Genomic DNA, 15,058 nt, shown 5'->3' on the forward strand with positions numbered 1-15,058 from the left:
TATTGTCTTTGCCCCTTAGGTTCTCCTTATTATTACTGACATCATTGTTAATATACTTTGACTCTTTTGGCCACCACACAGAGAAACCAGGGAGAGCTGGAGCAAACTGTGGGTACCTCCCCAGGCCCTCTGGAGTGATGAGAATTAAGGTTACTTAATTTTCTATAGGTTTCATGCCATTTCATCTTATATGTTGATTATTTACTTGACTATTTTCATTCCTAAGCCCTGAATGCTGATAGTATAGAGACAGTGTGATGCTATTATTTTTTTAAAAAATTCTAGTACATATCAGTAGTTCAATAAATATTCCAGTTAATAGATTGGTTAAAATTAGTTGAATCCCTTACCACCCACATTTAAGTGTAGGACCCCCTCCATCTCAATTGTGTTATGTCAAAATTGAAATAAATATTCAGTTTTCTTTCTGTCATAAGGAGGAAGAAAAGAACAAGAACATTTTGCCTATGAAGAATAAACAGTATTTTAATGACCAAAAGTACTAATCATTACAATGATAAGCATGCTTATATTTATCACATTTAAACTTACCACTTAAGAAAAAAAAAAAAAAACAAGTGTCTTAAGGGGTGTCACTTTGAAAAGCATTATACTGTCATACTCATTAACAGAAAAGAAAGTACACTCATAGGGGAACTTTTGTTTTTAATGATAATGCATACTGAAGAGAATGATATTTAATTAACAGTTAACATATTTCAAGTGCTGGTACATTTGCCTGTACTATCACCAACTCTACAAATAGGATATGGCAAAAAATGAATTGTTGTCCCCATGATAAACATTTTTTCTTCCTGGAGGAGGAAAAAAAAAAAGAACCCTACAATCAGATTTGTGTGCCTCTATAATTTAGCTTGATTGCATTTATCTTTACTCTCTCTTATTAAGCTGAATGTATTTCTTCGCATTCATTCCCAAAAATACCACACTGAAAAAAACAAAACTAGTGCATTCTGCTGTGTCCTACCACCCTAAAATATTCATGTCTTTTATTCAGGCTTTGCCCAACCCTCTAGAGCACAAACATTTGCTAGCAAACATTATTCAGGCACATTACCCCTTCTTAGGCTATAGTCAACTGATCTGTATTTGCTACAATATTACATAGACTGACATTAAGAATATGTACATCTCACCAGTAAAATTAAATTGTATAGCAACTAGTGTAGGTGCTCCCACAGAAAAACCAGTTTAAGACAAGAAATAAAGAGAACTTATAGTGTCAGGGAAGCAAAATAGAGGACTATCCAAGGTGAAATAAATTACCCAGGGGTCTGAAGCTCTGAGGAGCAATCCTAAAACTTACAGGCTACTGGCTGGAGGAAAATTCTTACAGTTGTTAAAAAGCTTAGAGAAAAACACAAAACTCAACCATATTGCAAATCTTACAGATCATCCTACCCAAATATGAAATAGACAGTGCCTTTTATGTTGCATTAAGCTTTAATACAGTAGTACAATCAGCAGTGAGGTCTTAAGATCATCACAAATGAATTATTAATCTTAATACACTTCCACCTCATTAAACCACCTAATAATGTGACTACTAGTAGGGTACATGTACTAATCATTATCCTTATTATACATTTAAGAATAATAACGGTGACTAAATACTTCATTGAAAGGTTTTCTAGAGTTCTTTGTAATACACTTACCAGTTATAGGGACTTAAACCCAATGAAGCAGTAAAACACACACAAAAAAACAAAAACAAAAATATGAATCAATATGAAAAGTTTCCGAGACCCTTTAATTAACTAAGTAGAAATTAATGCTAAGCAATATTTGAAGTAACTTCAAAAATTGCTTTATAAATACAAAATCAATCGGATGCAAAATTATAAACACAATGACTCAAAGAATGATGAAAATATAACAAATTATTTCCACATCTAGGATGATTAATGAGTGACTTAACTTTTAAAGAATGCCAATTAAAAAAACCAAAGCAACCAGCTTTATTTTCAAACTAAAATAAAAAACATGATGGGAGATTATATGGATATGTCTTATGACTCCATTGTGTTAACTCTACCCTTCCTTTGCATGAATATCTATTTTTACAGGGAAAAGTTTAATAATCCTTGTTTCAATTTTGTGATTTGTAAAACTCACAGGCATTGTCATCTCATTTTCTCTTTACAGCCTTCTCAGAACTGTTATGGTAGACATGATAGTGGTGTTTAAAAAATTGGAAAAATAAAGATGTAAGGTATTTTTTTTTTACAATATATTCATATACAAAGTCTAGAGGCATTGAGATTTGGACCTGATTCTAGATGTTCTTAGAAAATTATGATAATGAAACTGTTCATATTCAGGCAATTTTTTTCTTTCTTTCATTGAACTTGGTTTACCTACTGGGGACTGGCAACATTCTACAGTGCTGTACAAAGTTGACTCTAACTCATGGATCCTCTATCCATAACCAGGCTACTTGTTATGACAAACCACTCAGTTCACCTATTTCCCACTATTGACGTGGTCGTCAATGGAAGTGAACAACAGATGGTTTAAAGTATGTATTCTTCATATCAAATATAAAAGAGATTTTAAAGAAATAGCTTTGTCACTAAGGGGTATATATTTCATGTAACTGAAATTAGTTATATGACTCCAAATATTTTATAATGAAGTTAGCCATTTAATAAATAGATTAAAAAAATAAACAAGGGCCCAAGTGTAAGTTAAAGCTTTCATGTTTGGATAAATTAGATATAAATAACAAATATGATATCTGGGAATCTTAAAGATATTTTTGATCTGAGGATCCACATCTTTTTCATTAAATCTTCATCAGAACATGAAGGCAAAACTGATGTGGAGCTCATAGACATGTAGGCAAGTTGGTCATGAGTCACTAATGTGTAACTCGTCAAGAAATGGTACAATTTGAAAGTTAAAAAAAGCACTTCATTCTAAGCTATATGGCTAAATTTAAATATGAATGCAATTTTGCATTTTAAAATGTTGGAATAATCACTAACATAGAGGTAAGCCAAGGATCGTAAAGACAATACTATAGTTAATGTAATGCTAACCCCTATATCAATATTCTACAACTTTACCTGGATTTGTCAAGTCTTAATAAAGACAATGAAGGAAAATGCACATAGTCCCAGTGCTAACTTATAAATGTATTGTTTTGTTGTTATAAAATTAAGAGGATTTAAAAAATTCCCTTTCCATAGGCTAATAAATAAATAAGCTAGGTATTCAGTTACTATTAAGCCCCTATGAGAGCAGAGACACTTGAGTTTTTCTCTCTGGGTATGTTCACATTAGAAATGCACAGAAGATGCTACAGAACTTTTGCTTTGAATCTAACAGAATCATGAATTGAAGAATACAGTGTTTTCATAAACAGTATACTTTGCTAATTTGAAATCCATTAGATCTGATTCTGTAGAACAAAGATGCTCTCTCTGAAAAGACCGTGGGTGTTTATTTTCAGTATCAAGACGCTTTCTATAAGTCATTACTATGTGGACAAATCTACAACCCATGCAAAGAGTTGTGATCCATGCAGATAAAATAAAATAAAATGAGAATGGTGATAAAGATTTAGGGCCTCACCTAACACAGCAGTCGGCACAAGTGGATCATTGGGCACTGTAGGAAAACAAAGCTCATGAAGGAATATACTTCTCTAAAATTGTATTCTGATTTTTCTCCTTATAATAGACTTATGGTTTCTTAAGAAATATAATTACTAAACTTGCTTTGATACCTGCAAGGGTAAAACTCTCACTTCCAGCTTTGGTTATCTCAAACCATCAAGAAAATTCTGTAATTATAGTTTGGTACTCTGTTCAATTGAAAAACCGGAAGGTTCCTCTTGACATTATAAATATTATAAAATTAGGAGACAAGAAAGTACACTTTATATATTTCACATGTAAGGTACTTATAGGAATATTTATCTTATGTTTTTTCAAATAAATATTTATGGTTAACTGTATAAAACAGATTTAATGCTTTCCATAAGTTCTTAAGTAGATATTTATAATTATATAGCTGAATTGGAACTTTCTAGTATTGTAGAGACACAACCTGCAGAAAAATTTTGTTATCAGAATTTTTTTTTCTGTAGAGTTGATTAAACATTAACTCAAGCACTTTGAGATAATACATATATATTTTCAGTTAAATTTACTTTTAATATTATCAATATTTTATATTCTCCCTTGCAATTTATCAGTGAAACAAGAGATCAAACAGATCAGAAAGATTCTTTCATGATTAAATTACAAAATGATTCATAAAGCATTTCTAACTTCTATTTCTTGTAAATCTACATGAGGGAGAATTTCACACAAGTATCTAAAGCAACAAAATCATGTAAATTAAACTTAATTAAGTTAACATAAACAGAGGCACTATGGAACAGAATTCAAATTCATAGAAAACAGTTAAGATTAAATAGTACTATCAATTCTGAGATAATTATCAAATCATCTGCCATTAATCAGTACTCTCAAAGAAATATATTCAAAACATTGCCTTCACAAACAACATTAGTAATTCTTAGGAGCGATGGATGTGTAGATTTTACTATTCTTTCAAATCCCCCAATTTAAGTACACATCTAGATTCTACATTAGATATTTAGGAGCATATAAACTAATCTTTCTTTTAGTTAACCTTTTGGTATTTTAATTCTCCAAGAATTCAATCTTATCCATACTATCAGTACCTAGGAAAGATTTACTACTTCTCACTCAAAAGAAACTTACCCTTATGCTAAGGAAGCTGCTAATGGAAAAATAAGTATAAATTCTGACATGGTCCAATTATATGTAGGAAATCACATTTTCACTTAAGGCTCTAACATTATGAGTAGTATAGATTTGGAATATTTCTTATGATTTAATAATAAAGGTTTAACAGTCTGGAGTTAAACCAAATCCAGTATCAGGAACAAACATCAGCTTCTTGTAAGTTCCATACTACCTTCTCATTTTACTCTTTTTAGCTCTTTCTCTTCTTTTTGTTTCTTTTTCATTACTCAAAAGATAATATGAAGAATATTAAACAAATTTAATAGATTTCAGGTTATTTATTAAAATATTAATAGAAGAACTTACATCTTGGACTAAAATTATGCTGGTCCATGAAGGTTATAGAGAGAGGATCTTCTGCATGCAGAGTGCTCTGGTCGGCATAACTTCGATCCATTGCATTCACCATGTGAGTCATCTCCTGCCGTGTGTTTCCCATGGCATCTTTGCGTTTTTTAGCAAGCTTGCTGCCAAGGCAAATACAAAAGGAACCTAAGTGTAAGGCATGAAGCAACAAGTAGTTCAAGTAGGCTTGCTTGGATAAGCTTATGGACATGGATTTAAAAAACCCAATCAACTAGTTACAATTTCAGAAATTAAGTAGACACTCAAACAGTTACACTGATTGGTTGCTGTAAAACTTGCCTTTTAAATATTTTTGGTCAGATATTTCAATATTCAATATTCAAAATGCCAACCCAACCTGGTTATCAATTCCTGTATTTCAAAACAAGTTTCAAAAAAATCTGTTTTACCCAAAGTATAAATAATCGTTTCTGGCGTAGAACAATCTAAAGAGGATTAAGTTAAAGCTATGTTGTGATCTGGATAGTTAATTTCTTTGATCAATTTTTAGAAGTTCTTAGAAAAAGTGAGACTTATGTCTCTCTTATGATAGCCACTCAATTAAGACAAAGAAAAGTTTCATTCTTAATTCTGTCTGTTATTAATAAGTAAAAATGTAACATATCATTAACAGACGTGATAATAAATCTATAACATGAATCAAAACTTAGTTTAAAGTCTTTATGAAGAAATCACAGATAATACTCAACCACATAATATCTAGGACAAAATTATATACTGTGTGAGAAAGGTGGTAAAAATGGGACAAGTGTTATATGCAAGTAAAATGTAATTTATCATCATCTTGGAGTTCTGATACAGTCAAAAACTAAAAACATTCTAAAATCTTCCCTCATCCATGGTAAAATATCCACTTATGAAATTCCTTATAAATACAGAGAGCAAGGCAGATTATTTAGCTTTTCTGGAAATTAGAAGAATTAACATTTTGAATTACTCAGACAGTGACCCCTTTATCTTAATTATCAAGAATATAAACTACATATAGCTTTTCATGAATGTTACCCATCAAATATGCATGTGAAAATATTAAAGGCATATAAGATGTTTAAATCATATTAGCCAGGCAACTCAAATAGGAAGAGCCCACACTAGTCAAATTATATATATAAAAAAAAAAGTTTATGGCAGCAGTCTATGTTGCCTTGGAAATATTATTCAGTTGTTTCAAGAACACTATTTCTCAGATTTTAACATCAGACATTTTCTTCTGATTCCCATTAATATATCTGTACTCAATTAAATGTAGTACAAACACCATAAAAGCTAACTCAATAGATTGTGTTTCTATTGAAAAGCTTTTTCCTTGAAACATTCCTTGAATACTTTGAGTGTTGCTTCAATGTGCTTTGGTTTTATTTTTGAAAACTGCAGTACTTGGCCTTGGGGTAGACACCCCAAAACACAAAACCCTAACAGGACAGATCTGACATTTGAGGAGATGATTTCATTTTCCCCCCGAGGAAATAACAGTAATAATCAGAGTATTGGTAATACTTATGAAGACAATGACAGAAACACAATTACCGCCACCACCACAACTACCTCTACACAATTACTCCCATCACCACCATCAATGTTTGCTCTCTACTAATTCTTTTTACTAGTCTAGAAGGTAACATGTAGACAGGTAACAGGTAAAACATCATATGGAGGGGTGATGAGTAGGAAGAACTGGCGAGCAGTTTAGGCAGAACTCTCTTGACCTACAACATTCAATCTGAGTATTTAAATTCAAACTTGAATAAAAACAATACCTGGTAAAGACCTCCCATTCTGTGAGCTTTCTATTTATTTTGCTAGCTATGTCCTTTGTCATGCAGAAACTCTTCAGTTTGATGGAATCGCATTTATCCAGTCTCTCTTTGATTTGTTGTGAACCTGGATCTTTACTTAGGACGTTCTGACCTGTGCCAAGGAACCCTAGTGTTTTCCCTTTCTTTTCCTGTAATATTTTCAGGAAACACAGATCTGTGATCTATTTAGAATTGATTCTGGTCCAGGGTGGTGATACATAAGGATCTAACCCATTTTGCCAGCACCATTGAAGAGGCTGTCTTTCTTCCATCCTGTGTTTTTGGCTCCCATATCAAATAATAGGTGGCTATAAGTCTGTGGGTTTATTTCTGGGTCTTCTATTCTATTCCATTGGTCCTCAGGTCTATTCTTGTGGCAGTATCAAGCTGCTTTTATTACTATGATTTTGTAATACCAACCATGATTCAGAATATTTATATTATAGTTTTATATCTTTCTTTTCAGTAGTTTTACTCTCTAAAACAGTATGTAGACTTAATGAAACATCACCAGGCCATATTTAGACTATAGACATACTTTGGAAACTTTTCTCTACTTTTCACTAATCCATCACACAGAATTTGCTTTTGAACCTATAATAGTCTTTACCCTCTAATAAGTGACTACAGTTGGTTTGTTCTGCTTAAGTCTAGAAGAAAACTGGCCAGGGAGGGTTGATGGATGGATGGATGATTGATTGATTGATTGCCAGTCCTGGGGCTTGAACTCAGGGCCTGGCTCTGTCCCTGAGCCTCTCTGTGTTCAAGACTAGTGCTCTACTACTTGAGCCACAGCACTACTTCTGTCTTTTTCTGAGTAGTTTATTGAAGATAAGAGTCTCAGGGGCTTTCCTGCTCAGGCTGCCTTTGAACTGTAATTTTCAGATCTCAGCCTCCTGAGTAGCTAGGATTATAGGCATGAGCCACTAGTACCTGGTTACTACGGAGTTTCCCAATACAGTGTTTCAGGTGATTTTTGTAGCATAATGCTTGACTGTAATAATATTCATGACATATCATTGCTAATACTTTTTACTCATTTTCCATTCTGTATGCTCAATGAAGGGAAAGATCATCTGTTAGGGATTGCAATCTTAATTTCTCAAGCCAGAATAAATAATTAGTTCATTCCTTAAGAATTGTGAGAGATTTTGCATGATTACTTAAAAATTGTGAAACTGCTTAAGAAATGATATTAGGAAATTATAAATGTATATAATTACTTCTTTATTTGTATGTGCTTTCACGTGCCTAAAATGCCTCTGGGCTTAGCTTTTTCATTTAAGTAACTCATTTTTTAGATGGATCTCTCAGATTTTTCTGTCCAGGCTGGCTTCAAACCAAGTTTCTCTAGATGTCGACCTTCTGAGGAGCTAGGATTATAAGAAAGAGCCACCTTTGTCCAGACTTTAATTTACATTTAACATCATACTTTTATGCTTTTCTCTGACCAAGTTTCTTTCGTTTTGTTCAGAATTTTCTGAAGGAAGCATTATCCAGGGCTGTCTGCAGGCAGATCTGAGGAAATGCTTCCCACGGGGATTCTGCAATTATTCTTTTGTGAGGTTGATTATGTTAGTTATGTATTCTTGCCTCATTGCCTGTCCATTCTTTGCATTTGCCATTTATCAGACTTATTCATGATAATAAAAAATAAAGCATCTCTGCCTTCAGACTATTTACTTATATTTAGAAGGTCCCTTAGACTGGATTTTGTTTGTTTTCTGTAAGGCAATAAGACTGAATCATCTTATTAACACTGATTATGAACCTTGTTACTTGAAGGAAAAATAAGGTTTTGAGATTTAGCTTAGTTTCCTTTCCTTCCTGTACAAGGCCAGAATTTCAATCCCCACAATGGAAAAAGAAAAAAATAAGATACTGAATTAGATAAAAGTGGAACAACTTGAAATTTAGATTCAAAATAATGTTAAAATTTTGAAGCTAAGCACATAGAAAATGACCAATAGCAATGATGATTTCAAATTTATTTAACATCAATAATTTCTATGTATTTCATGACTGGATAAAACTTAGAAATAACAGATTTTCAAATCCATGAAAAGTGAAAGTTTTCATGCAATGAAAGACTTTTATTTTACAAATCCATAAACAGAATGGTGGTTGTTGGCAAATTACATGTGAATGTATAACCTTGTGGAAAGCTACATGTCATGTGTTATCAGCTTGATTCTTTCTTATACTTTAATCCTCACAACAACCCTGTGAGGTAGGTTTTCATTCAGGTTATAGTAAAACAAAGAAAAATTAACTAATGTCCTTTCAAAAAACCTGACAGCTAGTATGATACAGTGCCAATGAAACTTAGCTTACTCTGCTTTACTCTTACTTTGATGACATAAAACTCTGACTCCTGTTAGTGTCTCTAGGGATGTTTAAGTAGCCTTTAAAGAAGCATCTCTCTGCCCAACTATGTTGGCTCATATCTATAACTCTAGCTACTCAGGAGGCTGAGAACTGAGGACTTGGGTTCAAAGCAGCCTGGGAAGAAAAATCCAAGAGTCACATTGCCCATTAACAAGCAAAAATCCCAGAACTGGAGATACCAGCCATGAGCAAAAATGAATGAGAACTGTGAGTTCAAGCCTCCATTCTGGCCACTGTGAGTGTGTGCATGCACATGCACACGCGCATACAAACACATGTGCAAACACACACACACACACACACACACACACACACACACACACACACACACACACACACCATCTCTTTGATAGTCTTTTTAGTTAGGACTTAAAAATCCAAAAGACATAAGTAGCATAGTAGCATAAGCATAATGTTAATGTCTAGAACATGTTAATCTACATGTCTACAAATGTTAATCATTCACCAAAAGAGAGTCCCATTCTAATTTTACAGATACAGTGACAGTTAATGGTGGGCTTATTGACATTCTCATAATTAAATACTTATTGATTCTAGTATGTCTCATGCTTTGTGTTCTCTGGAGCAAGCAGCATATATAATGTGCACTTCAGGACAGTTAAGCAATTCATTTTGTAAGCACTTGATTTTGACAGATGTGCAAATGACTTTCATTATCAAAGCAGCCAACAGCATAAACTTCTGCAGGTGGATGTATGTGTGGGCCATAAAGGGAGAAAGTACTCCATCATTGTACGAAATGGTACAGTTAATTACCTTTGGCTTCATCAAACATGATTTAACGAGCATATTATGATGCATCACAATAAGCTAAGAGCACTGTTATTTTACACCTGCTTATTTTAGCCGATTTCAGGAAGCCAAATGTTTGTAATATTTAAAATGCTGGCAGACTTGTGTTTTAGTGATTGACTCATAAATTTCGTTGTAAAGCTAGCTTAAACTTACCTAGTGCTGCACATGCAGTGGGATACCTAACCAAACATACTTAATCTCAAACTTGTAAGCCTTATCATTTCTTTGGATTGGACAGGGAACTTCCTTGTCATCGATACTGAGAAACTGAAAAGGACTAAAAAAAATAGAATGGATAGTCTTCGCCAAGCTTATGTAAATAATCTTGCCACACCTTAATCTACAAGAGTTGCAAACTCAGAAAGAGAAAATGAGATGTGAGGTGGTGCTACTCCTTGAGTAGATTTTCACTTTTTTAAAAAAAATATTTTTCTGCTTTGATTTTATATAGTCTTTGTTCTATTAAGGCGTGCTAAATAATTTCGTTTCTTCTCTGAAAAGAGTTTCCTTCCTTCCCATCAATCATCATGATTTGATTCATTTATTTTAACTATAGTATAATGACTGTAAAGGTCTTCTGAAGATATGGGTTATACCCCATCTTGCATGTCTGGAAATGTGAAAAGAGATGTTATCACATGCAGACCTGATTTGATTTGCTTTTGGTAAAGGCAGCTCTGTGTGTGTGTGTGTGTGTGTGTGTGTGTGTGTGTGTGTGTATGTGCGCATGCGCTTTTGCATACGAGCAGCACGCATGTCCACTGTTCCTGAGACATGAACTTAAAAGCCTGGGCATTGTCCCTGAGCTGTTTCATTCAAGGCTAGCACTCTACTACTACAGTCACAACTTCAGTTCCAGGCTTTTGGTGGTTAATTGAGCCTCATGGACTTTTCTTGCATGAGCTGGCTTTGAACCGCAATCCTTGAATCTCAGAGTCCTGAGCAGGTAGGATTACAGGCAAGAGCCTCCAACACCTGTCCTGGTGAATTCTCCTCTAGGAATATATCATTTAGCTCATTCCTCAAATAAAACAGTATTACATAACGATAGAGATAAGGGATTTACAACACCATTCTCTACCAGTGTTGAATTGCTAAAATAAAGGCTTGATTTAAGTAAATAAGTTATGTTTCTCTGGCTGTAGACTAGAGCTATTTATGGAAAACTGTAAATAAAAATTAAAAGTAGCTGGACATACAGAAATACAATATCCCTTTTTAAAAAGATTGCCAGAACAGAAAATAGTTTGAAGTTTTATAGGGCAGAAAAAAAAATTTTTTTAAGTCACCAAAGGTACAAACATGATTTGTTTGTTTGTTTTTTGAAAAGGGATACTGCATCTTTAACACATGTAAAGTCGTACATCACCCGTTTTCTACTTACAGGTAGTAGGAGTAAGAATAGTAGCTCCTCCTGGCAAGCAAATCACAGACAGTGGAAAAAGAGAAGCAATGGTGAATGAAAAGCGTGACTCTGTCACATTCAATAAAGCAGAAAATGTGCGTTAAAAAAGAAAACAAAATAAAATGAAATTCATGTTTTTGCTTTTTGCTTTGCATTTCCATTTGCACATGCATTGTTAGGTTTCTTTTGCCATGCAACTAACAGACAGATATGCAATAAAATAAAATTTGAAATACATTAAGTTGGAAAAAATAACATGCTGACATTTCTTTTATTGCCAAAAATTGAAGAAATTAAATGGATTGTCTATTTTCAACATGCAGTAAAGCATAGTATCATCCATTACCATCTAAATGTCATGACAGATGGACCAGCTGTGTATAGAATTGTATACTAAATAGACTATTATTCTTTAGATATAAACAGAAAGATCTACTATGCTAATATAATATATGGAGAACAACATCCAAGTTTTTATGAATTTTGTAATGGTACACAGGTATATACATATATTCTGGTAATATACATATGCACCAAATACTATATATACACAAAGCTATTTCTACAGTAGATGCATGTGAACATGGTATCATGTACAAACATTTACTGTATTGAAACATAATTTCAAATAGATGTTTGCAATTATTAATGTGTTCATGCTGTGCATGTAGAATATATAATATGCAATCAATGGAAAAATGGCATACATTTGGAAATAATTCAACAGCAATTAAATTAAAAACAATGACATTGTGTTCTGAAAGATGCAATATCCCTTTTCTTCTCCTAAAAACTTACTTTATATATACCCTCAGCTGTAGTATTTTACTTAGCTGAATTCAAAACCACTTCTTTACAACCAAAAACACATGGAATTTTTTCAAGTAAGAAATATACCCACATATACTTCTACCAGTATGGGATAAAGTTTTGAGAAACAACAATTTCCCATAAATATGCATCTAAGAAGAGGCTATATTAAAAGCCAAAGTACCTACGCTAAAATTTTAGGTTAAACTTGGTCATACACAGTACTTCTATAATATCTATGCTTTTTGGTATATATAATAAACATACTGGCATTTAACTCATACATGATATATTTGTGCCATTGTACATATGAGTAAAGATCTTCATGAAGTTGCTTCGGTAAGTAAGGAGGTGAGTAATTTAATCCTAATATTATACATCAGAAAGTAACATATGGAACCTGATCCATGTCTAAAATTAAAATTTGTATAGTCATAGATGTGCTGATAACAAAGAAGAGAAAGTCCTAGATTCTTTCTATCAATTTAATCAAAATTATTAAACTTCAGGATTTATTACATTATGCAATTTTAGAGTTGTCAGCGCATTTGATTCTCCCCCTCCCAAATGTTTTAGTGACTGTTGTTAGCATGCCTTAGGAAGTATGTTCAGTATTTTTTTGTTCTTCCTACAACAGAGTACCATGGGATGAGGAGAGCAACTACATACCAATGAATATTTTCAAATTAACAAATAAAACTAAGTCCAATACTGAGTGAGTACATAATCAGAGGCCACTTTCACATATCCAAACTGAAGTTTCTAGGATAATTTCAACTGTGAAGTAATGCTTAATCAAATCTCTAAGCTGTTTTAGGTTATGTCTCTCTCCAGACATAAATTTAGGCTGGACAAAGACATAAGATATAAGGCTATGTCCCACAATCTTATTGATCTTTACTGGAAAAATTTGTTATTTCTAAAATCTTCTTGCTTCACATAGGATGTAATTTCTAATCACAGAGGTGTACAACAGCAAAAAGAGAAAGCACTATTTGGGGAAAGCACATAATGTAGCTAATTTAACACAAAACACTATAATGCATACCTAATGTTTCTAATGCAGATGTGTCTTCTCCAACATATATATCTCCAGGGGGTAAAGAGGCAATATATTAAAATAAACTCTCATGGAATTGTTAAAACATGAAGTATGAGTCTTATCCATAATGCTAATGTTTCACTTTGGGTATCACATTTTCATAATATTATATTATTAGATTTAATATAAACAATATCCCTTAAGATATTATACTTCATTAAAGTATAACCACTTCTATACACAAAGCTGTTTGAATGTACTCTGTATGTAAAGTTTTAAAAAATAATAATTTCTTTCAAATTGCATCATTATCCAAAAACACATGACTGTAAGGCCTAGAGTGCTGTATTAATTTCCAAGACAATGATTTACAGACTGTGACATTTCATATGATGGCTAAAAACTCAAATAATAAAAATTGAAATGTTTGTCCATAGAAATATATTTTAATGTTCAGAAGAGAGCAACTGAAATTATCCCACATTTTAATTTGTTTATATATTACAGAAGACTGTTATATTGGTTGATCTAATAGAAAAGATTATGTTTAGTTACAAAAATTAACGTTTGAAATTTTTAGTCAGTGTAAATTTAATACATACCATCACTAAACCATTTTATATTCTCATTTCTTATTTGCAGTAAAGATTTAGAAAAACACAAAACACAATAACTTATACTGTGACCCAAGTAGCACAAAAATCCATATTGTTACTCTTAATAATAACACTTAAAGTGTGATAAATTAATGACTCAAGTATCACTTCATTTGAGAAATCTAAATTCTTATGGTGGTTTTTACAGTTAATTTAATAAAACACATATATGTATAACCAAATTCAAACTGCAAATAACCAAATAAACATATGAGTAAAATATTCAAGGGCTGGCAATCTCATTAATTTTAAATTCTTCTTGTTCTAATTTAAAATACTTAATAGAAGAAAAGAATTTGAAAATTAGTGACATCAATTGTGAGTAAGAGGAAAGAACAGCATAGGACCTTACCTCTTTTTAACAATTAATATGACAACTAAGAGGAGGAGGATGAACACCAAAATCCCAGCACTAATGCCTGCTATTTTCACAACTCTGTCTGTCTGCTTAGCAGGATCTGGGATCACTTCTGGTTCTTCTGTTGCTGCTGCTAAACAAATCAGAAAAATAAGTTACTGAAAGCAGCTAATTATCACAGAAAGGAAAATTATCCCTAACTAAAGCTTACTATAAAAAGACAACTTGTATATTATATTTGAATAACAATAACCTAAAATATGAATACAGAGGCAGGCTAAACCTCAGTAAGAGAGGCTTAAGGTCAGGTTAACAAAAAAGCTTTCATTCTAGAATATTTTTTTCTCTGCCAAACAACAAAATAAAATAAAAAGAAATTGCTATAAAAGAAATGAAGTGTTTTTCTGTGTATCTTCTTAAAAGTCAGAACATAGTATTAAAAAAAATAGCACACTTCAAAGAGATGTGGGCAGATATAGAGAACTAGGTGTTTATCAGTTCCATCGGAAAACATTTCTTAGCCAAGCATGGTGCTACATACCTATAGTCCTGGCACTGTAGAAGCACAGGAGTTGTGCCAGGAGATTGGAAATTTGAGGCCTATCTTTTTGAGATGCTA

At 32.7% G+C, this 15,058-nt stretch overlaps 1 protein-coding gene across 5 annotated transcripts in view; it reads right to left on the reverse strand.

The window, feature by feature from the left end:
* The window catches only part of Ptprk (protein tyrosine phosphatase receptor type K), a 504,742-nt gene that overhangs the window by 30,804 nt on the left and 458,880 nt on the right, over nt 1–15,058 (reverse strand). The window contains exons 14-18 of one of the 5 annotated variants that reach the window (XM_042674136.1): nt 14,434–14,572; nt 5,109–5,269; nt 3,598–3,633; nt 1,677–1,688; nt 653–815 (exon numbers count right to left, since the gene is read on the reverse strand). In XM_042674136.1, the coding sequence (XP_042530070.1) occupies nt 757–815; nt 1,677–1,688; nt 3,598–3,633; nt 5,109–5,269; nt 14,434–14,572 (407 nt within the window). In that variant the 3' untranslated portion in view covers nt 653–756. Of the gene's footprint in view, nt 1–652; nt 816–1,676; nt 1,689–3,597; nt 3,634–5,108; nt 5,270–14,433; nt 14,573–15,058 lie in introns of those variants that run through there. The other 4 variants (XM_042673843.1, XM_042673924.1, XM_042674068.1 and 1 more) reach the window with 4 other exon arrangements.

Source organism: Dipodomys spectabilis, unplaced genomic scaffold (assembly GCF_019054845.1).
Source record: "Dipodomys spectabilis isolate Male_0828 unplaced genomic scaffold, ASM1905484v1 ptg000001l, whole genome shotgun sequence".
NCBI classification, from domain to species: Eukaryota; Metazoa; Chordata; class Mammalia; order Rodentia; family Heteromyidae; genus Dipodomys; species Dipodomys spectabilis.